The following is a 24182-nucleotide window of genomic DNA, read 5'->3' on the forward strand; positions in this document are numbered from 1 at the left end:
TATGTTAAGTGCTTAGGCTATTTTTTTGTAAACATGATCCATACAATCTGTCATTCTACCATATTATGATTACACTATGTTATGGATTTTTTTTAGTTGAGACATATTGGCTAAACACTTTGCTTTTTCCAACTGACATCGTTCCGTTTCATGGTGTTTCCTCGTAATTTCGGACTAAAGAAAATGTGAATTTATTTATTTGATTCTTGCTTAACGGTATACTGAAGAAGTTACAATTATACGACTGCTGTCTGGTTTTATGGACCTTTTTAAAACTCTGTAAGCCGGTATGGAGTAAAATCACGGCCCCTCGTCAGCCAACTGACGAACCTTCTGACGTGAATGAATGTTTGATGAAAGTATCGGCTAATTATACTGATGTCGTACACTAATATGACTGTTCATGTGCTGGTGCCTTTCCTGTCGTTCAAGGTCACCTTTTTATCTTCCAAAGCTACTAGCATTACAGAATGAATTATTTGTGCTTTACGAAGTCCTCAAGAATATTTCACTTACAATGGTGTGTGGAAATCAGGCAAAATGGATTAAAGTTTTACTTCAGGTAGTTATTCATGGAGTACATTTACGCTGGCAATATAGCTGTTCGTAACAAATGATCACACGTGAAGGATATGATGGTTTGATCTAATTCATTTCCATGTAAGAAAATGAAGTTGTGACTTTACACTGGTGTGTGTACTACAATCACATATAAGGGCAAGGGACAATAACAGTTTTAAAATACCTGGTTCGTACGCAATAAGTTGAGAAAACATTGGGTAACAAAGGCCTATATTCCATTTCTTTTTCTTTACGCTTTAAAGCGGCATATGTTGTGCTCATTTGGGCCGGAATGTTATTGGGTGGGCGCAGAAGGTTCTTGATGGCTAAGTGGCAAAGGCGACAGCCTAGCTGAGGTCGACGCAACCCTGCCCGGTGAGGTTGAGTCTTCGAATCAACCCGTATCGGCTGCGGTTTTAATTCGGGAAATTCATTACACGTCTATGAAAGGTTTCTGCTGGGTATAGCCAGATTTCCGTTTCTTTCTACGTAAACATGAACGGCCATAATCCGTACAGTGCACGCGACGCTTTCAATGTTCGCTTCGCATCACTGCCAACACTAGCAAACTTTGTACAGAAATCTTGAACAACGACAAGGTCACTGGAGACATGACGACGAAACAGGATACGGTGTATTAACCACAAACATGCATTCTTCATTTTCTAAGGAAGTACAACATGGTTCAAGCCAACCCGTGAAACAATTTTATTGCTAGATGCAGATTAAATAGCTCTGCGCGAGGACACTGGTGGTAAGGCTAATCGCAACAAGCCTACGTGCGCCGCACAGGCTCCAAAGGTAAACTTTGCCTGGTGATGGCGGCGTAGAGATCGGCACATGCGCTGTAAGGAGAAGGATGAATGCCATTGTACGTGTAGGAGTGAAATATTATCAAATAAACAGACTAATGGACTGCTATCATTCTGGATACTTTTTTCCACGCAACCTCACGTAATTCTCAAACAACTATGTTTGGCGAGAAAGCCCAGAAAATGGAGGAAAACTAACGGGACACGGTCATCTGCGTACAAGCCACACTGCAAATTAGAAACTATGTGATTCTGATCACGCTCGGACGGTTGAAACAATACAAGATAAGGGTATCATGTCATTTAGATAACGCCAGCATCGAGATCGCTGGCTACGTTGAAATCGGCCAGTGTGAACCACTAAGCTTGTTCTCCTTCGCTGATCAGGCTGATCAGCCTCTTAACTCAAATACCATCCAGACTGGACTGTTTTTTCGGTCTACAAACCGGCCTTAATTCTGCTAAACGGTCTTCGTCAAAAGTCCAGTATAATCCAATATAAAGATTGTTTCACATTTGTATATGTTTTTGTAGAGTTAAATCAATGGACTGAGATAAAAACTTTGCTCCCTGGTTTTCGCATCCACCTCGCTCTCCCCGATTCCTCTCCTTCATGAAAATATACTTGATTGAACTTTATTCGCGACGTAACCGGCCTTGAAATTATAGTGACCAGGTACATGTTTGCATGTACATTGTACGTAAAGAGGAATAAAAGAAACCAAGAAAAACTTGACATCTGCTATATGTTATTAAGATTAAACACTTTATCTTCACTGCATTCATAATGTCTCCTGGTTTAAACATTGTTGTCTGAAATATTATCAATGTATTTATTTGTTTCACTGGTGTTTTACGCCGTACTCAAGAATATTTCACTTATACGACGGCGGCCGTTTGGTGGGAAGAAACCGGGCAAAACCCGGGAAACCCACGGCCATCCGCTTCGGGTTGCTTTGCAGCTCTTCCCACATAAGGCAGGATCGACACGATATTTCTGAAATATTGCCGATGTTGCGTTAAGCCATAATCATTCATTCATGCTTATTGCTGGAGAGGAGGCCAGCATGAGTTGGACTTGAACTCACAGCGACCGCATTGGTGAGAGGCACCTGGGTCATTGCGCCGTGCTGGCGTGCTAACACTTTCGGCCACGGAGGCCCCGTATTACCAATGTAGCGTTAAGCCTCACTCATGTCGTCTTCCAGACTGGGTAAGTCTGAAATCCTTCAAACACAAAAATCTATGTGTATACATATATGGCCATACATGGAGCGGCTGTGAGACCGTGTCTATAGTAAGTGTGAGAAATGTCAGCGCCCTGTTGCGGGTCACCTGCCTGAGGGCAAGGGATAGCATCATGGCAGCCATTGCGTGTGATGAAGCTAATTTACCAATCGTTATGCCGTCGGCTGCGTTCAGACCGCCTCCACATGTCTCTGCGAAGGACCATCCATGTCTACTGTAGGATTCGAATGACTCCTCCAGATCTGTCTGGCACAGACGCCTTTCTGACCAGTACCACCCGTCAAAACTCATTGTGCTAGGAGCTACCGATATATGGAAATGTTCTCGTCCTATTGTTACTCTGGACGCCTCTGTTCACTGGAATAGAGATAGCGTGTCCAGATTTCGATATGAACTCAACGGATGGTAGACGTTACGTTCAAATTATGACCTTCTTATGTATGTATGCTTGTATGTATGCGTGAGAGTTTTACGTCGTGCCTATCAGTTTTTACTATGTCTTCTTGTGGCGGAGTCCTTGCTCCCCAAAGTCACCACTGCAGTGTCATGCCGAAGACACCAGACAGGACACCCCGCAATGGCACATTATACTGACTACTCCTAAGATAATGAAATTATATCAGATTTACTCTGCCACAGTTACCATAAGTTAACATGCGGGTAGAATGTTTAGGGCATTGCGTTTGTGATATCAGTTGACATCACTTAATGCCAAATATCACTAATACCTTTAACTAAGGATATTCAATATGACACACTACAGCTCACAGAGAATACCCAGGGCAGCGTGATACTTGACAAATACTCGCTCAGGTGAAATCCGACCTCTTGTCGATTTACATCTGTTAACGTTATATTCTAAAGGTTCATGTACATGCTTAACTATTAGCAGCTTGCTAATCACCAACACTTAAACAGAATTAGGGGAAAGCATGCAGTAGATGTTAATTTCAAAAGCAACAATTCCAGGTTATACCTCTTGTATGTAGATACTGCTTGTTTTACTCATTTTTCCGATATGGTCGAAGCTTGTATTCGGTTACTTTCCTGGAAGAAGTTGTAATATCATCAATGGTAGAAAAAGTTCATTATTATCAGAATTTACTTAGAATTTATTCCCTTTATATACTTCCCATCCACATAATTAATCCATGCGGACAACAAAGATTTGCGACATGCGCCCAACACCTTAAATATATTGATCAATATGAAATACCACAGCTGTTACTGTTTGCAGACATGTGTAAACCACAACACTGACTGTCTATTATACATGTATCTATCAATACATATGTCTTTAGTTCAGCTCTTAAAATGGAATGGATTCCCTGTCTATGTCCTATATATGCTGAAGGCGAATACAAAAGTCAATATCCCCGAGCAACAATATACATTTAAAGTATAGAATTACCGTCTCGAGTATGGTTTGTAAAGAGAATACATTTAACCACGAAACTCAACCGCCGAAGGATGTGTCTGATGGCCAGCAACAGTTTCCTGTATATTCAACACTGCTGGAGGATTGTATAAGCATGTACATTAACACGGTACATTAAGCATGTAACTTTAGGGTACAAGTGTACAGTGACAACGGACAATAACAAGTGACGTCACGCGTCTGGCCCTTTTTCAGCTCGGTTATTGTGCTTAACAGTTACAAGTGATAAGTAAAAGTATCGTTCGATAACTGCATATAAGGAAGAAAATAATACACTCGATTTCGTAATCGAGGGACTCGCATCTGGCAAGTGTATCGGGCAAGTTCATTTGGGAAGAGCATTATAGTACAGCGGCAAAGTGCACTCCATCATGCATCAGTACTTGTTATGTACTCTTACGAAAAACAGTTATGTATGTTGGTGTCATTTAGTTTGCCTGTTTGAGAGTGAAACCCTTCTATGATTATGGTATTTATTTATTTGATGGGTGTTTTACGCCGTACTCAAGAATATTTCACTTATACGGCGGCCAGCATTATGGTGGGAGAAAGCTGGGCACAGCCCGGGGGAAACCCACGACCATCCGCAGCATACGGCTGGAGAGGAAGCCAGCATGAGCTGGACTTGAACTCACAGCGACCGCATTGGTGAGAGACTCCTGGGTCATTACGCTGCGCTAGCGCGCTAACCGACTGAGCCACGGAGGCCCCCTATGATTATGGACATTGGGCTGTATGTATGCACGCATGGTACATATTGCGCCTTAAATTTATTGTGCAGGTCATTACACACTAACGTGTCCATATTGTCGATAAGTTTTGAGACAATATTTATTTACATGTCCTCTGAGAACACAGTGACAATATTTATTTATATTTGTTTATTTACTTTATTTGTTTATTGATATTGTACGCCATACTCAGCATATCTGACTTATACTATGGCGGTAAGCAGTATGGTGGGCTGTCCCCTCGGCTATCCGTATAGGGTTTTATGTGTTAAAGGCTGTACTACATGTATCAATGGCTCAGTTGGTTTTAAAATAAACACACAGATGTACAGTAGGAGAATATCTAAAGCCTGGATGAATGTATGAATAATGATGGTTTAACGCCAGTTTGGCAATATTGCAGCCAAATCATGACAAGAACATGTTTAAACCAAGGGAGAGTAACTAGTTCCTGATGGATTAATGAGGATCAAACAAAAAGAGACGAACACGCATTGTCAACTGAAAACGGCCCCATGAGACAATTCACCTGATTAAGGTTTCTTTTTTTTGTAACTGTTCGTGTAAATACTTAGAAGGGAGCTGTCAGCGGATCCCATGTCAATACGAATTGAACAGAATGAGTCAAAATAAAACGAATCGTTTAATTAAGCAATGCAGAAAACGTAACGTGTCCTCGTAAACTCAAAGAGCTGCAGCGCGTACATAAAAAAATGAAGGCAGAAAGAAAACACAGTGAGCAGGGACCAGGATTTAGTGATTAGTCCAGACAATTTGGACCTGCTCTAAAAAACCGTCGCAAGGCAACCTCAGGCACAAGATGTCATGGTGACGTATCTCTTCAGTAGACGTTGTCATGGAAGTTACACCAGGTAGAATTTGCGATTGCTATGTAAAACGGACAGCTGAACCCCAGCATGGGCAGGTATACAATACAAACCGACGCAAGGTACGTCTATATGGCCGATAGCATGACATTGATGCGCACGCAGAAAAAAGGACGTCGGGAAAAGAGTACAGGGATTATTCAGTGCACAGCGGTTAATTCTTAATGGAATACCGAGATATATTCTTCCGCTGGCAAATTAAACCCATCTAGCAGGATGTGAATAGGACGCATCACGTGAGAGATGTTTACGAAATTGACCAGTTCAGGATAAGCCCCAACACTAATGAGTCGGCTGCTTGTGTCTAGCGTCCAATTAAGTCAACGCTGTAACCATTCAGTAGAGCTGTTCTTACGTGGTTTAAGACATAATCTATTTATTAGGTAAGGATTCGATTGTCTGGTCTGATCTGCATTCCGAAGATCTTTGGCTACTGAGCGTTTACACACGTTGAGAAACAACTCAATGCCCTGATGGCTGGCAGCGTCACTGGATGTGAAAACTACTCTGCTGAAAATAAACCACTGACCTTCAGTATTGGTAGGATGCAGTTCAGTTTAGCAATCTGTGCGTCGAAACAGACATTCGTGTACCAGCCGTCAACCAAGATAGACGTTCCAGGTCAATAATCGCAAGGTCAATTCCCAAAACGACGTTTCACGCATATCACCAAACAACTAACAAAGTATGTAAAGTACGAAAATAAGACGGGATCATGCAAAGAGAAGCAGTCAACAGTTTTAAGTGATGTTAGAAAGACGCAAGTTATGTTCTAAACGACTGAGTGAAATCAGTATTCAAATCCTGAACCATGCTAGAATATAAGTTGTCGATAGTAAAATATGTATTTCAGTTCAGTTTTGATTGTAACTGCTCGTGTGTCCAACGTGACAATTCCAAACGATGAATGGACAGCCCCCAAGTCCTAGGTTAAGCGGAATTAGACACAGTTATGAAGTAAAGTGCTAGAGATTTAGGACGTTCTGTCCATATTTACTTACAACAAAATTATACTCAGTGTAAAACTTAAGAAACTTAGAGTGAAGGCCACTAGTTTTTGTAGTAATAACTGGTGACATTGACTGAAATCATCACATAACACAAAGGATCTAACAAATGCTACAAGGCGAGATATGTACATGCCATATGCAGGACCCTTCGGTTTATTGCCGCCCAAGTAAAGATAATTTACAATGTCAAAATTTAATCTATCCCTCTTGCCGTACAGTCTGTTAGAGAGGAAACCGTTTTGGTCTTTGCACAAATATAGGCCCAGATAAGACGTACCATCTGAAGAATCTGTGGTTTCTTTTACATAACGTTTGAATTCACCCACAGCTCTATAATTATGTCTAACGTGTTTGTTCTGAACACACAGCCGTAAGTAGGTGCAAACTGTGGGACTGATTCGTTCTTTACGCCGTACTCAAGAATATTTCAGTCATACGATTGCCATGGTAATTTGCTCTTCTGGTATTTTCTGGGTCACCGCGAAGAGTTTTCATTTATCTTAAGTGTGTAAAACTGGCTATATTATGTTTGTAGCAGTGAAACCAATTTGGTGTTGAGATCTACAGTTCCTGTTGACGTCAATATCACTTTTCACCTCGTTTTGGGGTTATTTTGTGAGGTAATCACGTGATTTTCTCTTAGGAAGTGTGGAGTTTTCACGTATATGGTGTTAACGTTTGACTACGTGCAGACTTGGCATTCAGTCCTTCCCACGTATGAGGTGTCAATAATGTCATTGCCATAGCTGAAGTATCCATGGTACCTGAGAGTCTATTGAAAACCTCTGCGCTTCCTCAGTAACCCTTCCTGCTCCTCATCATTAAAATTCGTGCGGTGTGCCATTCGATCCAAACTTTGATTGGAACATGCTGATTCAGTTATAGATGGAAACTGAGTTTCATCACATCTCTTACGTAGTTTGTGATTGAATAGTCATCGGAACATTCGCAATAACCTTGTTTTTGGTGGAAATAATTCATTTTCGTGTGTTAATTTTTTTTAGCTTTCATCCGAAAATGGAGTTTTGTGTAATAAGATGCTGCACACATTTAGATGCTGTTTAAGTATTTTGACATTCTGGGAAGGTATGGCATTCTCAAACTTATTTATTTATTTGATCGGTGTTTTACGTCCTACTCAAGAATGTTTTGCTTATACGACGGCGGCCAGCATTATTCTGGGAGAAAACTGGGCAGGGCCTGGGGGAAACCCGCACGACCACCCGCAGGTTGCTGAGGGACTTTCCCATGTACGGTCGGAGAGGAAACCAACATGAGCTGAACATGAACCGCATCGGTGACAGAATCCTGGGTCATTGCGCGGTGCTGGCACGCTAACCGCCTCGGCCACAGAGGCCCCTGTATTGGCAATCATCTTGGGATATACTTTTATGACAGCTGGTGAAATCCTCTCTTCCCTGCGTATGTGTCGCACTTGCTTTAAAAAAAAAATCACATTACACGCTGAAAAAATAACGGTTTCATATTCCTGTCAAAAATTCTCGAAAATTAAACGTTACATTCTTTTGCAAGCGAGACACACAACTCCCCTTTTCTGTCACTAACAAAATGATTTATAGACGGTTAGGCTCGACCTACAGAGCGACGCTCCACTGTTTACGAGACATGTTACTTCAGATTAATTCTCATCTCAATATTCATTTAAATCTTTATAACGCCTTTCCTCGTCCATTTTCCGGTCAGTGAAAAGGGGAATAGATTAACAAGTTCTCCACTTTTCCTTCGGTCTACAACAACCCGTCTATTATCTGCAAATAACAAGGTTTCTTACTCTCAAGACCATTTTGTTAACATATATATTTTTACGTTCCAAAGATGTAGAAAAATGAGGAATCAAAATACCATGTCCGACTCACATATATCACACGTGAACCATTAACTTGCTTTCCATGTCGATAATCGCAAGAAGCAATTCCAAAACCACCTAAAACACCAATTCCTGGAGGAATATGTAAAGAAAAAATATGTAAGGCCGGTAACACGTAAGAGAAAAGCAATCAACAGTTTTCATCATTGAAGGAAAGCAGGATATTTTAGGTATGACATCTAATTCAGTTTTCAACTATGACAAGGCTGTCCTAATTTTATTTATTTATTTATTTATTTATTTGATTGGTGTTTTACGCGGTACTCAGGAGTAATTCACTTGTACGATGGTGATCAGCATTATGGTAAGAGGAAACCGGCCGACAACCATCCGCACGTTGCTGACAGACGTACGACCGGAGAGCAAACCAGCATGAACTTGGCATGAACCCACAGCGACTGCATTGGTGAGAGGTGCTTTGGTCATTGCGCTCGGCCACAGATGCCCTCTTCCTCTATACACATACTTCTAAGTTTGTATATTCATATTTAAAGACCTATTATGAACGTATGGCCAGGATCTGTAGCTAACCAGGATTCTCTTTCTCGTCATCGTTGAAGGGGACTAATTAGTAAGCGAGCGCCAATGGACAGCTGCATGTATTGGGAGACAAATGAGAGTGTCGAGGTCTCATTGGACTGATCAAGGCATTACCAGATGAGACCAGTTTATCACGGCGAGGTGAAGTAAGATCTCTGAACGGAGAAATAAAGAGCTATAAACACTGGAAAGATTTCCCTCCTAGTGTCATACCTGGTAAAAAGATACACTTGCACTTCTAACATTACGTCTACGAGAAATTCTTGCAGTATTGTTTTTTAGTATGGGAAAATTTATTTATTCATTTGATAGGTGTTTTACGCCGTACTCAAGACTATTTCACTTATACGACGGAGGCCAGCAATATGGTCGGAGGAACGTGGAAAGAGGCCGGCGAAAACCCACGACCGCCGGCAGACCTTCACACTTGATCATATTTATGTGAACTAATACTTAATGGAAATTCGTTATGTCAATCGCCGATAATTCTAGTAAATTTACTCAAATTGAGAAAGTGTTGGCTTCTTTGGTTGTTGTTGAACGCCATACTCAAGAATATTTCACTTACGCGATGGCTTCCTGTTTCACTGATAGAGGAAACGTACTGGTCAGGTTAAACCACAAACCAAAATTTTGCAACTTGACGATGAATTTCCACACGTATGATATTCACACCATATTTGTGGATAACAAATGGTTTTAAATAACTACGCAACAAGGCCCCTAAGAACAGTACGTGTTTGTGTGTGTGGAGAAGGGGTGGGGGAGGGGGTGGGTATGGTATTGACAAACTTAAAAACTGCCTTCGTGCCCAATCCCACATTGCTAGCACTTCTTTGACGCGGGGTGCTGTATAAGATTACCCATAATTCCTACTAACAAGAACCCGCCACATGGTAGAAGCATCGACATATATATATACACATGTATATATGGAACATTTAAGCAGACATAATACTTATCCCTTCGATTCAAGGATTAGTGCAGGTTTTTGCAACACCTGCAAACGTTTTCCGCATGGAAATGTATATACGAAAGAATAATTTACCAAGAGAGTGAGATGCAAATCGTTTGTTTGCCTGAAAAGTAAACCAGAAACACCTTTACGAGTCACAAAACTTGGGAGATAGTTCCCGTAAAATATCGACAGAAAAGAAGAGACTTACCTGGAATCTGTGTTCCCTTGAAGTAGTCAAACATGCATTTCCATTCGTGGTAATTTGCAGTCCCATCCAGTTCCGAGATTTGATCGTAAGTCAGTGTGTGATCTGTATTGTTGGCATCAGCGCTTTGGGTTATATTGCTAATCGCCATTATTTAGCAAAGTGAGTTCAGTTAAAGGAATACAGAAAACATATGTGAAACGACATAGCTTTAACGTTTCAGGTGGAGGTGAAAACAAAGAATGAAACTGTCAAGGGAATCAATCAAGACTGCCTTCCGGCATCAAATCACTTATGACAACACCAAGTCGACTTCCGCAGAAGGCTACGGTTAAAGAGCACAGCTATCAGCTCTTCTCTTCCTCTTGGCGGTTCATAACTTTAAAGACAATACAAGAATCCTCCCCACGGCTTGTCTAGCGCGAGTACTCGACTGGATCCTAAAATCACTGTTCAGAAATTGTCTCAAGAAAGCCTTTCCTGCCTCCCGACGATTGGTGGGTTTGGGGAAACATCTTGTACATTGTACGGGCTGTGCCAGAATGTACACTGACAGGTTTCGATTGGTAAACCCGACAGCTTTCCAACACGACTATTTCAGCGAAGCAGCAACGTCTGTATGACTTCAGTGTTGCACTGAAGAAGTTTGCAGAACGATGACACGCGCTGTAAATGTTAATCCACGTTTATCAGTGAATCATTAGAGGAAAATTGTTAGCATCGAACGTAAACAACAACACCAACACATTAACACTTATCCAGCGTGTTCGGATTGAACAAGGTTAAACGTCCAAACAACGTTAGACCTTAAATCACGTTTTTACCGGCAATACAGGATGCAAAACATCCTTTAACATCTAGAAAGAAGTTGTCTCAGTCTTTAAGACTGTCTACAAGATTTAAGTGCCGACAAGGCTAAACATATAGTCGGCAGTTTCAGTATTGCCACTATAGTCGGTATCTCCACACTGTTTTTCTAGTATATAACAAAAGAGATTCCAAAAATTTACAATTCTGTTCAACCTTTTCCTGTACGTAGTAAAATTACACGGTACATCAGGCGAAAACGACTCACTTCATCTTAACATCCCAGCCGGCCCAAGCGAAGAAAGTAGGGAATAAAGCCAGGCCTTTTCTTGCTATCTAGACAATTGTATAAACAACCAGGCTATCACCTTTCCGAAATAATTCAGCAATGACGAATGGGTTAGTCGTACATCTACCAGCTTCTCACGACCTCATCTCGCTATCACATGATATATCCAGAATCTGCTGTTTTAGACGGTAGCCGATATTGGCAAATAGGAGAGGCGGTCCAGATGACGCGCTATGTTGGAGTATCTCGCTGGCAGTGGGCTGTGCACGCCCTCTGGTGTCTTTATTCTCCATAGCCACAAAGGCCTGATAAACTTATTGGGTATATCTAAAAGAATGCTAATTTGAGACTTAATCGATAAACAACCCGATCGACACAGTATGATACGACATACTTGTCACACTGTATCTCATCAACGTTACCAAGACCGCTAACTGCGAATTTTTACATTTTTACTCAGGTTTCTAAGTAAATAAGATTGTCCGTTAATGGTTTTAATGTGGGTACTGAATCATAATCTTATCTTCGATAACTAAACCGATTTGTGCGTCTGGCGCAAATATAGAACTTTTCTGACAGCTCGAAATCGTGAACTCGTTATTTCTCTTAGTTGAGGGATAAAACATGTCTTCATTTCTGAAATTCCATGACTTATTACCAGACGATTTCCCAAACGGCATTTCCATCGGTATACAGTGGGTGCCCGTATGCTTAAGCGGGAAGCTGGGCTAACCACGACATATGGCTATCAGCTGTCCGCCTCAGAGAAGCCACACCTCGCCCGCACCATTCTGCACTGATAGCCGTCGGCTTGCCGTATGGATTTCTCCCAAGTCTGATAGCTTAACACCGCATTTAGATGCCCGGATTCGATAGCAGACCGCGGTCTTCACTAGCCTGTAAGCGGAGAGGGCCGGCCTGGCCGCCGTAAGTCAATAGACCTGCGCATGTATATATTGAACAATGTTATCATCCAGAACATGCTTTGCGCATAAGCATACATTGAAAACCATTTGTATGCAAAACTCGATAACATCTCCATGCAAGCAGAATTGTGTTAAAGATTTATTATACTATATCCAGCCTACGTCCGATATTATTGCCCTACTTTGTCGTTAATAGTTGACGATAGTTTACTGTGGGGAATGTGCGTGCAGTACATTTGTTTGTTTTACTGGTATTGTCTCTATCGCTTATATGAGAAATTTACAAAAGCCCGTTCATAAAAAAACCACATTATGTAAGTTATGAAAATTAAAAAAATAAACCCGAAATTTCCATTGATTTCAGAATTATTTATCCCTAGAGCCTTCCATCTCATCGTGGAAATTACAACAGCGAAGGTTAATGTTTTTTTGGGGATATAATGTTGACTTGCTTTTCGTATTGTGTTACTGACATGTACAATCTGACAATGAGTGAATGTCTACCAAAGACTTGCCATTGTGGAAACATTCTATAATTTTTCAGTCATTATAGTCAGGTTATGTTACAGATGATTCAGGTAATTGCTTGAACTTCCAAATGGAAAGCAAGCTCACTTATGCGCAAATGTTTACTGCCCACGCTAAAACCGTAATCAGATATTAGTCATCATACGACAGTTTCTGCGTTGGTCCAAAGTCGTTCTCGTGCGCCTTTACGTTATATTTTTGTACCTTGTACGGCATAGATTGGCTATTTTATGAATTTATTTAGTCGGTTATTAAAGGATTAGCGGGCTAGTGTAGCCTGACAATTATCTAGAAGCCCTCATCAATGCGGTCGCTGTCAGTCCAGCTCATGTTGGCTGCTTCTCCGGGCGTACGTTCTTAAGAAGCAACCAGCGGATGGTCGGGAGTTTCCCTCGGGCTGTGTCCGGTCTGCTTCCACCATAATCCTTGCTTTTGTCGTATAAGTGAAATATTCTTGAGGACTGAAAATCCATTGTAAGTAAAATGATGACGTTTCTACATGCATCCACTTATACATATCTAAATATTGTTTTACCACTCTTTACAACGAAGTATTATTTCCCCTCGATACACAACAATGAAAAATCTATTCTTAACTTTACCTCGACCTTTGAACACAAAATGCTTAGCACAGAGGCATTTTGACAAAACACTCGTGGCTATCAGTTTTTACGGCATTATGTTATAATGTCAGTCACCAGTCAGTAACAAACCGAAAGCATATTTTTCTTGGTGCTTCATATATCAAGAGACAACGCTTTTCAGTAACGCGTTTTAATCTTCCCGCCTGGAAATCTCGTTTAAAGCAAAGTCAGACACAACAGGACAAATCCAATAGTACAGAACCATCCCCCTTGGCATTGTTTTAATGTCATTTTATGTTAAATATGATAGACAATATGACGTTTGAAGTAATTCTGAACCAGTGACTTTTTAGCTTTATTTTTTTAATTTTAACCTAATTCTGCTTAGGCCATGGAGATAGGGGTGGGGGTGGGGGCGTGTAATTTCTACTTTATCAGCAGTCATATGAACAGTTAGTATAAAACCCTGACTAGGGTAAATTGACAAGGGACCGTATTTACCTGTGACCATTTTTGCCAGCTTTTTCGCTTTCGTCACAACTCTGGTTTTAACTCTCCATGCTGTACGCCTTTAGTTATATTGTTGAACAGAACAACCATGTGAATATGTAAACACCATGTGTTAACTTGTCAGAATGCGTTAGATAAGCGGGCTCGTTAATTTGGTAGCGTCTGTTCAACCTTATGACCTCTGTCTGACCTGGCTAGGCTGTTCTATATCAGTCTCCCGCCCTGGCATGTCTGGCCAGATGGTGCCCGCTCGATGCACAGTGTTACGACACTGCTACGACATTCCCACATAGCGCTGGTATGTCGTTGCATGCGATCCCGCAATTCCATGTCGTTTTAAATAAAGACCTTAATCTGAGCACCTTTGCCCTACTTTCGCATGGTACTCGTCAACCGCAAAATTATTGGCGCAATACATCAATGATCATATAGGAACGAATTGTTTCCTAGTTTCAACATGCTCTCGCCACGATCTGGTGGAAATGCTGCTAGTGTAGCAGTGTGTTCATTCATCGAAACAGCGCCTGTATTGAACCGTACGTTTTATGCCAGTGACTATTAGTTATTTGCCAATATTTATTTATTTATTTCGTGTTTTACGTGGTACTCAGTATTTCAGTTATACTTATAATGGCGGCGGCCATTATAAAGGGAGGAAAAAGGGGAGAGACCGTGGGAAAGCTTTGATCATCAAGCTAAGACCTTCACACATGCTACCTAAGGGGAAGCCAGAATGAGCTGGATTTGAACTCACGGCGATAGCAAGGGTGAGAGGTTCCTAGGTCATAGTGTTGCAATAGCACGCTAATCACTCGGCAATGGAGACCCGTGTTCACTTTTTGGTCAATATAAGTTTATCTCCGTCACGTATCCTGATACGTTATCATTTTGTGCATTATGTGTGACGTATACCCGGTGCATATAGGCCGTTCCCGTGTTTTTGTACAACGGATCCCATCGGCAATTACACGTCAGTACAAATACAGTTATCTAGTGGCGGTAATTTTACGTTATTCTACCATTAATTGTACGGAATCTTTTCTTATACCTTTGCTTGTGGTTTGATTAGTCATAATGAGTCAACATTCAGGCTTTAAAATGATCCAAATAGCAGATATTAGTGAAAATCAGTACATTAGGGAATTGCGACTGATGACACCTACATCGCATTTTATGGAATTACGACGGAAACCGCTAAACAGCAATGTAGTCTATTCGCGGGGACTGTGTTACTGCACAGCAGTTTGTTCGTTAAAGCTATTAAGACTATCGTAGCCGTACCTGTATATTCAGCAATCCGAAACATGTATTTCCCGGAAACAGCGACATCTGGATTCGAACATCTGGATGACCTCACCGGTCAAGGACCTGATAGTTGCAGGGAGCCAGCGCCTTTATCACAAGAGCCCGAGAGGACATGACACGAGTTCGATATCATATTGTATTGTAATTTATCAGACGTCACTGGTCCTCAACTCTTCAAAACAACACATAATGATGCCCTAATTTGGGCTCAGACATCTGAATCGGTGGTTTTCTAACCGACCACCCCTGCATCCATTCAAGACGCAGAATGGATGCCGCCATAAACCAAATAAACGTAACCCATAGTTTATATCGATTACAGAACATATCTATGGTAGCATGTGGCGATATCAACTCACGCACTGTGTAAGCCACCTATATATTCCTACCCCAAGATTCATTGCGTTCTGGTTGATTTGTGACTGCAAATTTTATAAAGCGATCCATTTGCAGATTTATTTTCATAAAATGGCTTTCTGCTGATTTATTAGTATAAAGTGGTCATGTTGTTGTTATCTTACAATAAGGTGGCCGTGTTGCTGGTTTGTATCTGTAAAGTAACCGTATTGCTGTTTGTATCGGTAAACTGGCCGTGTTGCTGTTTGTATCTGTAAAGTGGCCGTGTTGCTGGTTTGTGTCCGTAAAGTGGCCGTGTTGCTGGTTTGTTTTCGTGAAGTGGCCGTGTTATTGATGATTTGCTGATGTAAAGCCGTCGTGTTGCTGGTTTGTTTTCGTGAAGTGGCCGTGTTATTGATGATTTGCTGATGTAAAGCCGTCGTGTTGCTGGTTTGTTTTCGTGAAGTGGCCGTGTTATTGATGATTTGCTGATGTAAAGCCGTCGTGTTGCTGATTTCCTGTTGTGAAGTAATCTTGTTTCTGATTTGTTACTTTAAAAAGATCGTGTGGCTGATTTGCTACTGTGAGATAGTCGTATTACTGATTTGTTACTGTAAAGTGGCCGTGTTATGAGTACGTCAAAAACAGTGATGAAAGACAAGATTTTTCAGTTGGCCTGCTGTTTCAATGGCCTGCTGTTTCAAATTCGATTTCAAAGAGCTGAGAAAAGTGTCCATGATATTCAGGTGCCAAGCGTCACTGATACTTCGTATCACAAACAAATAATTCTGAGACAGAAGGTAGACTTCGTGTTGTTACTCTGACAGTGGATAATAGACACATTTTGTACAAACTGTTTTCATACGTTCGCTATGTTTATTATATTAAAAATCTGCATGTTATCAGTACGCCACTTCCACTCAAAACATCGCTGACGTCAACATATTGTGCAAATCGAATAATGTGCAATCATCCTTGCATCTTTTGATTTCAGTAATACTGATTATTCATACATTTTGCGGATGGTTGTAGACTTTCGGCAAAATCTGTCCGGTTTCGTCCCAACATAATGATGGCTGCTGTCCTAAAAGTGAAAGATTTTTGAGAGCGACGTGAAACGCGGATGGAATAAATAAATAATTAGAAGTGAAATATTCTTGACTACAGCGTAAAACACCAATCAAATAAATAAATAAATGAATACATTTATGACTGGAGGAAAACACGTGTTTCCACGCGAATGGTTAGAGAGTCCGCCGCGAAATCGGGAGATCCGGAGATCAAACCCGGATCGGGTTATTCCAAAGATCTTAAAAATGGTACACGCTGCTGCCTTGCTTGACGCTCAGCACTGAGAGATTAGAGCAAGGAAACATGACCATTTGGCCTGGTGTTTGTATAATGTGATTGAGTGGGGTGTCATGTCTGGTGTCTTCGACATGATACGGCAGCACTTTTGCGATATTGACTCGACCTGCCACAAGAAGACAATATACATGTACGCACACCTACTAATTTCTCGTCCTCATATGACTGAAAAATTGTTCAGTACGACAATGAACTCCAAGCATACATACATCCATACATGAACGATCCCATGCCTTAATACCGCAAACGAAACGGCGAGAACTGGATTCGAACACGCGTCCAGTCAGCCAGCGATTTAATTGTCTGATTCAGCCAAGACACCGCAGTCATACAGGGAAGGTCTGTCACCAGCCTGCGGATGCTCGTGAATTTCCCCCGGTTCTACCAGCCTTTTTCCGACAATAATGCTGTCCGCCGCCGTTTAAGTGAACTATTCTTGAGTACAACATAAAACACTAAGAAATAAATGATGAAATTTTGCTGTCCCTTTAATGTAAAGGCCTGGAAAGTTTCGCATGTACACAGTGGATAGAGGCTGGGATTTAAAGCTTACAGTTAAAGAAGTGTAATTATTTATTTATTCCGTTGTGGTTTTACGAATATTTAGTGTAAACGACGGCGGTCATATGGGCGAAAAAAAACAAAACCCGGTGAGAAGACAGAGAAACCACATAGATACCGGACAAACTTCATGACTTAAAGCCTCAGCCGACCCAGCGACAAGTCTGTCTTATTAGCTAATGGTCAATATTTTACCCGAGAGTGACGTCTTAGCCGAATAAATCATCGAACCCGTCATTTGTATAGTTTATTTGATTTGATTCTATTATAGTATAATTTATTTATTTGATCGCTGTTTACCTCCGTGCTCAAGAATTCTTTACTTTTGCCTATACATTAAAGCTTAAATTTAAAGTACAATTTTAGGAAATCGCTTTCTTATGGATGGAGGAGACAGGACTATCGGGGGTATACCACCGACCTTCGTCAAGTATCCATAGGATGTAAAGACCACTTGAAGTCGTGCAAATAGTAAAATGCGACGAATGTCTTTGCTTATTTAGTTGATTTACGGTGTACCTTCTCCTAGGGAGAGACTTTAAAGTTTTAGTGTTCCCTTTGTTACTCAATCATTTATACGCTTGCCGCCAAAATTTATTGATGTGAACGATTGCGTTGCGTCGTGTTCCTGCCTAACTTCCAGCTGTAAAATATTGTACGCAAGAAGGGCTATTTGTCACATGTAATAGGAAAACATTATTACCTCTAACAGCAAACTTTTTTTCCGATAAAGGGATGGCAATTTTTTTTTATTCTAAAACACAGAAAATAAACCTACCTTTTCTTCCATCGAGATGTTTTTATTGTCGCAAAGCAGACAGCATGGTATTCACATTTCTAACTAATCCCCGTCTGGGTGAGATATACGTGATGAATGTTGCTCACTCAAAGATATTCTTTTTTTATTAACGATGGGAAAAATCAAATAGTTTGTCCAGTACACAAGGAAAAGCACAAAACCCACTTGTTATGAAAACTGATTGACCAGCATGAGGTAAAGATGTACGTCTAGTTGGAGCACCGTTGTTTACTTTGCACTGTTGCTAAAAACTATGACCAACTTTTTATTCGTCGTCTGAGGATACTATTGACGACAAGCATGAACTGAAACTTATTTCATTGACAGAAGATCAATAGCTGTTACGTTGAAATCAACGTAGCAGTTATTTTAAACTTGCATTTTGGGCTTACTGACTGTGTGCTTATTATTTGAACTAAAGATCTATGTATTCTCACTGGACAGGCTTCACTGGGAAAATTGGTCGTTGCAACGTTGGGTGTAAACTGTGACTGGAATTTATATATCCTTCGACGATAAGGTTAATGGTCAGGTGCGATGACTAACAGAATCGAGGTACACCTCCGGGCATCCTCTTGAACTTGATAAAGATGTTTGCACGAAGTCTCAAGCGAGCAAGTGACAAACAGGTAAGGGCAACCCTGTTGATTAAAGGATAATGGCGAACATTTGAAACTCTAAGCGAAGTGAAAATGAGATAAATTAACGGCTTTAATTTCAAGGATATTTACCCTTTCACGTTTGTCTGGAGTTGCATACGAGCAGTAGAAAGTGCCGCTTCTTGTATATATGTATGTATATATATATGTATGTATGTATGTATGTATGTATGTATGTGTGTGTGTGTGTGTGTGTGTGTGTGTGTGTGTGTGTGTGTGTAAGGGGCCTCCGTTGCTCAGTTGGTTAGCGCGCTAGCGCAGCGTAATGACACAGGAGCCTCTCACCATTGAGTTCATGCTGGCCTCCTCTCCAGCCGTAACTGAAAAGGTCTGACAACAACCTGCGAATGGTCATGGGTTTCCCCCGGGCTCTGCGTGGTTTCCGCACACTATAATTGCTGGCCGCCGTCGCACAAGTGAAATATTCTTGAGTACGGCGTAAAACACCAATGTATGTATGTATGTATGCTGGTGACTTACGTGGTATTTAATGTTACTGTAGGTAAAATGTGATAAGAACACAGCATTTTGAGTGATACTGAACCTGTGACGTCCAATATGTTGCATTTTTTGCACCTAATTCTGTTTAAGCCATGGTACTTGGGGACCTGTAAATTTCTACTATTTAAACATTTATATGATCAGTGAGAATAAAAACCTGAGGTTTAAAACTAACAAGACGACGTATTTCAACGATTATTTAAGTGTGACCATTTGCCAATCATCACACTGTCGTCCATGTTGTAAATCTTTTTCTATACTGGTATTAGCAACTTTTCAGTCATATGATGACTATAAGTCATTAAGTGTGTGTAGTTATACTATGTCTTCTTGTGACAGGGGTATTCCATGCTACCAAAGTGCTGTGGCCACTCAAGTATCATGCCGCAGACACCTGACATGACACTCAACCAAATCACATTATACTGACACCGGGCTGTTTCCTCCGTCTAACCTCTCCGTACAGAGCGCCAAGCGATGCATCAACAGATACCATTTTTAAAATCTTTGATATGAACCGACCTGGCCGCTTATTTTGAGGTTTATTGACAGTGATTAAAACAAAAGTTTTAAATAATTTTAGTTATTTTGGAAGACGTGTCGAAACAGACGACAGTTATTTTTATGATGTGTTCGGCAACTATAAATCATACTTTAATCTAGAATTTTGGGCTTTCTGGCTGTTTGAACTGAAAATCTATGTATTCTCATTGTAAAGGCTTCACGAAAATGATTCACTGCAGCGTTCGGCGCAAACTGTGACTGAAATTTGTATGCCCTTGAACGATAAGGTTAATGGACAGGTGCGATGACTCGAACAGAATCGGTGTACGGCGCCGGGCTTCCTGGCGAACTTGATAAACATGCGTGCACGAAGCGGGCAAAAACAGGTAAGGGCAAGCGTGTTCATTAAAGGATAATGGCGGGCATGTGGAGCACTAAGCAAAGTAAGAATGTTAAATCCAAGGATAATTACTATTATGTTTGTCTGGAATTGAGCGCATGCAAATAGAAAGTACTACCTGTTGCATGTATACAGTGTATGTATAAATGTATGCTTGGGGATTTTATGTCATACTTGTAATGGTATTGTGTTATTTATTTATTTATTTGATTGGTATTTTACGCCGTACTCAAGAATATTTCACTTATACGACGGCGGCCAGCATGATGGTGGGAGGAAACAGGGCAGAGCCAGGGGGAAACCCACGTCCACCCGCAGGTTGCTGGAAGACCTTCCCAAGTACGACCAAAGAGGAAGCCAGTATGAGCTGGACTTGTACTCACAGTGACCGCATTGGTGAGAGACTTCTGGGTCATTACGCTGTGCTAGCGCGCTAACCAACTGAGCCACGGAGGCCCCGTAATGGTATTGTGTGTAAAATGTGATGACAACACAGCATTTTGAGAACTGGAGTTAGAACTTACAAGATTACACTTGTAACGTCAAAGTAGAATTAGTTGACGTAATAGTTTGAAGTTACAAGTTGACCTTAGACCCTCTGACTAAAGGTCTCTCATTTTAGAACCGGTGACGTCTATCTGCAATTAACACCGCCGCAAATTTTCTTGCCTAATACTGCTTAGACGGAGTGCCTGTAAATTACTATTGTTTAATCATTCACATGAATAGTAAGAATAAAACCATGAGGTAAACTGACAACAGGCTATATCTCACCGGTTTAGTGTGACCTTTTGCTAGTTGTCACACTGTCATTGTTACTCCGGTTTATTCTTTATGCTTGAAGTCTGTTATTATGTGAAATTTTTTTTTTTAGTCATATGACGACGTGGAGCCCTTGTGTGCGTACATGTGCTGTGTCTTCTCGTAAAGTCAATACCGCCAAAGTGCTGTCGTCACTGAACTATCATACCGAATACACCAGATTTCCATCCCACCCAGTGATATTGTACTGACACCGGCCAATCATCCTGTTTCCTCGCTCTATCCTTTCAGTGCTGAGGGTCAAACGAGGCAATAAGAAGTACCATTTTTAAAGCCATGTATGACCCGACTTGGCCGCTTGTTGTGAGGCTTGCTGGCAGCCATTAAAACAAAAATCAACACATAGTAAGTGTAATCTTAGTTTTCTTGGAAGAGGGGTCGAAACAGACCTTTAGGACGACAGCTTTTTTTGAGACGTGACTGACACGAGCTCGCTTAACTCGCGCCCAACGCCCTATATGGGAGTAAACGGGGATCGCATGACGCCACAGCGGAAAGCGATGTCTTCTCGGGGTATAGAAATATTTCACGCCTGATTGGTTAAAACAAAACGCGCAAAGCTATGCTGCTTACATGATGGCTCTTTCTATTTTCACATTGTGACCCTTTTCATCAACTTCATTATATAAAATGCTACACATATTATATTGTGAGGGTGCGATACTTTATCTATACATAGATAGATTTGGTGTAGTGTGGTCTTGTCTTTTGACGCTTCGCCAAACTTCGAAGGCGGGAAATGCGTCGCTATTCTACACAGAAGCGGGATAGCTTTTCTGATCTAATGCGTAGAGAGCCCCCCTCCCCCTCTAAATCGGAAGACCAGGGATCAACCCCGGGTCGTGTCATACTAAAGACTTTTAAAATGGTACTTGTTTCTGTCTCGCGAGGCGCTCAGCTGTGAGAGATTAGAACAAGGAAACGAGTTGGTCCGGTGTCAGAATAATGTGGTCGGGTTGGGTGTCATGTCTGGTGTGTTCGGCATGATACTTCAGTGGCGGCAGCACTTTGGTCGATTGTTTGTTCCAATCAAAGCCTAGATAAACTAGATTGTCTCTAGGAAAGAGTCATATAAATCAAGCAAAATAAAACTTGTAACGACTGCCCATGAGTTGGAACAAAAAGAATTTGTTAGCTGCAGATGTTCACTTTGTAAGGATTTGCTCCAAAACACGTTGAAGCATTGTTAAGTGGGTGCTTCACACATATCTAGTTTGGCTTCAGTACTTTTGTTACTCTCTGTTTTCTACATATTGTAATAATTTTCTGCTTCTTTACTCTTTGAATACATACGTATAAATTATTGAAAAAAAAAATTAAATTTTTATATTACGAAGCAATTGTTTGTTTCGTAGATTGTAGTTAATACCAACATCTTTTATATAATTATAGCTATGTTTTACAGAATGCAGTATGCTGCCAAACAATTGTTTTTCTTTCCTTGTAAAAATTGTATTGATTTAGCTTAAGGCTAATGTATTTTTATGTTTTTTTTTATAAAACACCTATCTTAAAAATTCTATTCCACTTTATTGTCTGTTCATCAAGGTGTGAAACATGATATGATTACTTGCTAACTATCACACTGTTCTGCTCTGATTTTGTGCTGTAAGTCATGTATTTTGTATTTCTGCATAAACCAGGACTCTGATGTTGAACTAGGGATCCGGAGGCTTTCAGGTTAATATTCATTGAGCAGATGGAGTATTTCTAGACCAGTTACGTCTGATAAATTGTAGATAACATCATGGCCTTTTTACCTAATTCTGCACAAGCCATTGTATTTGGCTACTGTTTAAGCATTTACACCAACATTTAGAGTAAATCCCTAACTGAGGTAAATTGACAAGAGGCCGTATTTCACCAGTTAGATCTGATCTTTTGCCAGTTTTCACACCGTTGTCGCTGCTCTGATTTTACACTGTCTGCTGGAAGTTTATTATGATGATCACCGCTGTTGTATACTATCAGTGTTGTATAAGATCAATGTCTTCGCTGAGCGCGTAATCTGGAACTCTGAATTCAGGCATAGAAAGTCGCATTTGTTAGCCATCAATCACAACTGACGTCCCGTGTCAACAATCGCAAGACCAATATCAAAACCAAGACAAACCACCAAATTAACTAATGGTTTATGACTAGTGCAGGTAGAAATGTGGTTATTTCTTGTTTTAAGAGAAAATGTTCAGACAAAATATTAAAATAAATTCCTGAGAGAGTATGCTCACTGAAACAGGCGCATGTACTCTATATAACAGTTACAAGGCCATTCGAAATGAAGACAACCTCAAAGAACAAATTTATATCCACGTATTACTTTCTATATAATTTAACATCCGCCTAGTACATCTGATGCTCTAACACCAGCTTTGACTTGTTTCCCGGGTAAGGTTTCCAGTGTTGAACAGTCATATTGTCCTATGGTTTCAAGGACTGACTGTAAGCTCTGGTTAAAGGAGAAATGTCTCGACTCAAAAACAAGGTGAGCGTGTCTCTCTCTCTCTCTCTCTCTCTCTCTCTCTCTCTCTCTCTCTCTCTCTCTCTCTCTCTCTCTCTCTCTCTCTCTGTGGAGAACCAATCAATTTGGCAGGAGCATGGAGAATTCGGGGATATCCCGCCGGTAGAGCCTTAATCCTGGTCATGCTCTGCCCGGATGATATCTACCGACCGGCTATGTTCACGAAGTGGTAAATCTGCTTTTCTTATTGCTTTGTCGTTCATGTATCTATAAAAGGTTGAAGATACTGGGATATTGATTGGATAGTTGTATCGCCTTTGGCTGATCAAGTGTCAATCAAACTTGAAGGAATACTCTTCTTACGGTATTAATTATTGAGTGGAGAAGAGAGCCTGCCATCAGGAACTATAGCTCTCTGTCATTTTATTGGATTGCTTCTGATCGTTTATACAGCTAGCAGATATAAAATGAACTCCCTGTTGGCATTTTACAGACGCTCGATGTTGGCAGCCGACTTTTGACACCTAGCAATAAATCCACTGGGAGA

At 40.9% G+C, this 24182-nt stretch overlaps 1 protein-coding gene across 2 annotated transcripts in view; it reads right to left on the minus strand.

The window, feature by feature from the left end:
* LOC135477876 (corticotropin-releasing factor receptor 1-like) overlaps positions 1–11308 on the minus strand; it is a 91425-nt gene extending 80117 nt beyond the window's left edge. For both annotated transcript variants that reach the window (XM_064758083.1, XM_064758082.1), the window contains exon 1: positions 10282–11308. In XM_064758083.1, the coding sequence (XP_064614153.1) occupies positions 10282–10429 (148 nt within the window). In that variant the 5' untranslated portion in view covers positions 10430–11308. The remainder of the gene's footprint in view (positions 1–10281) is intronic.
* Positions 11309–24182: the final 12874 nt, after the last annotated feature.

The sequence above is a fragment of the Liolophura sinensis genome, chromosome 11 (assembly GCF_032854445.1).
Source record: "Liolophura sinensis isolate JHLJ2023 chromosome 11, CUHK_Ljap_v2, whole genome shotgun sequence".
Classification (NCBI taxonomy): Eukaryota; Metazoa; Mollusca; class Polyplacophora; order Chitonida; family Chitonidae; genus Liolophura; species Liolophura sinensis.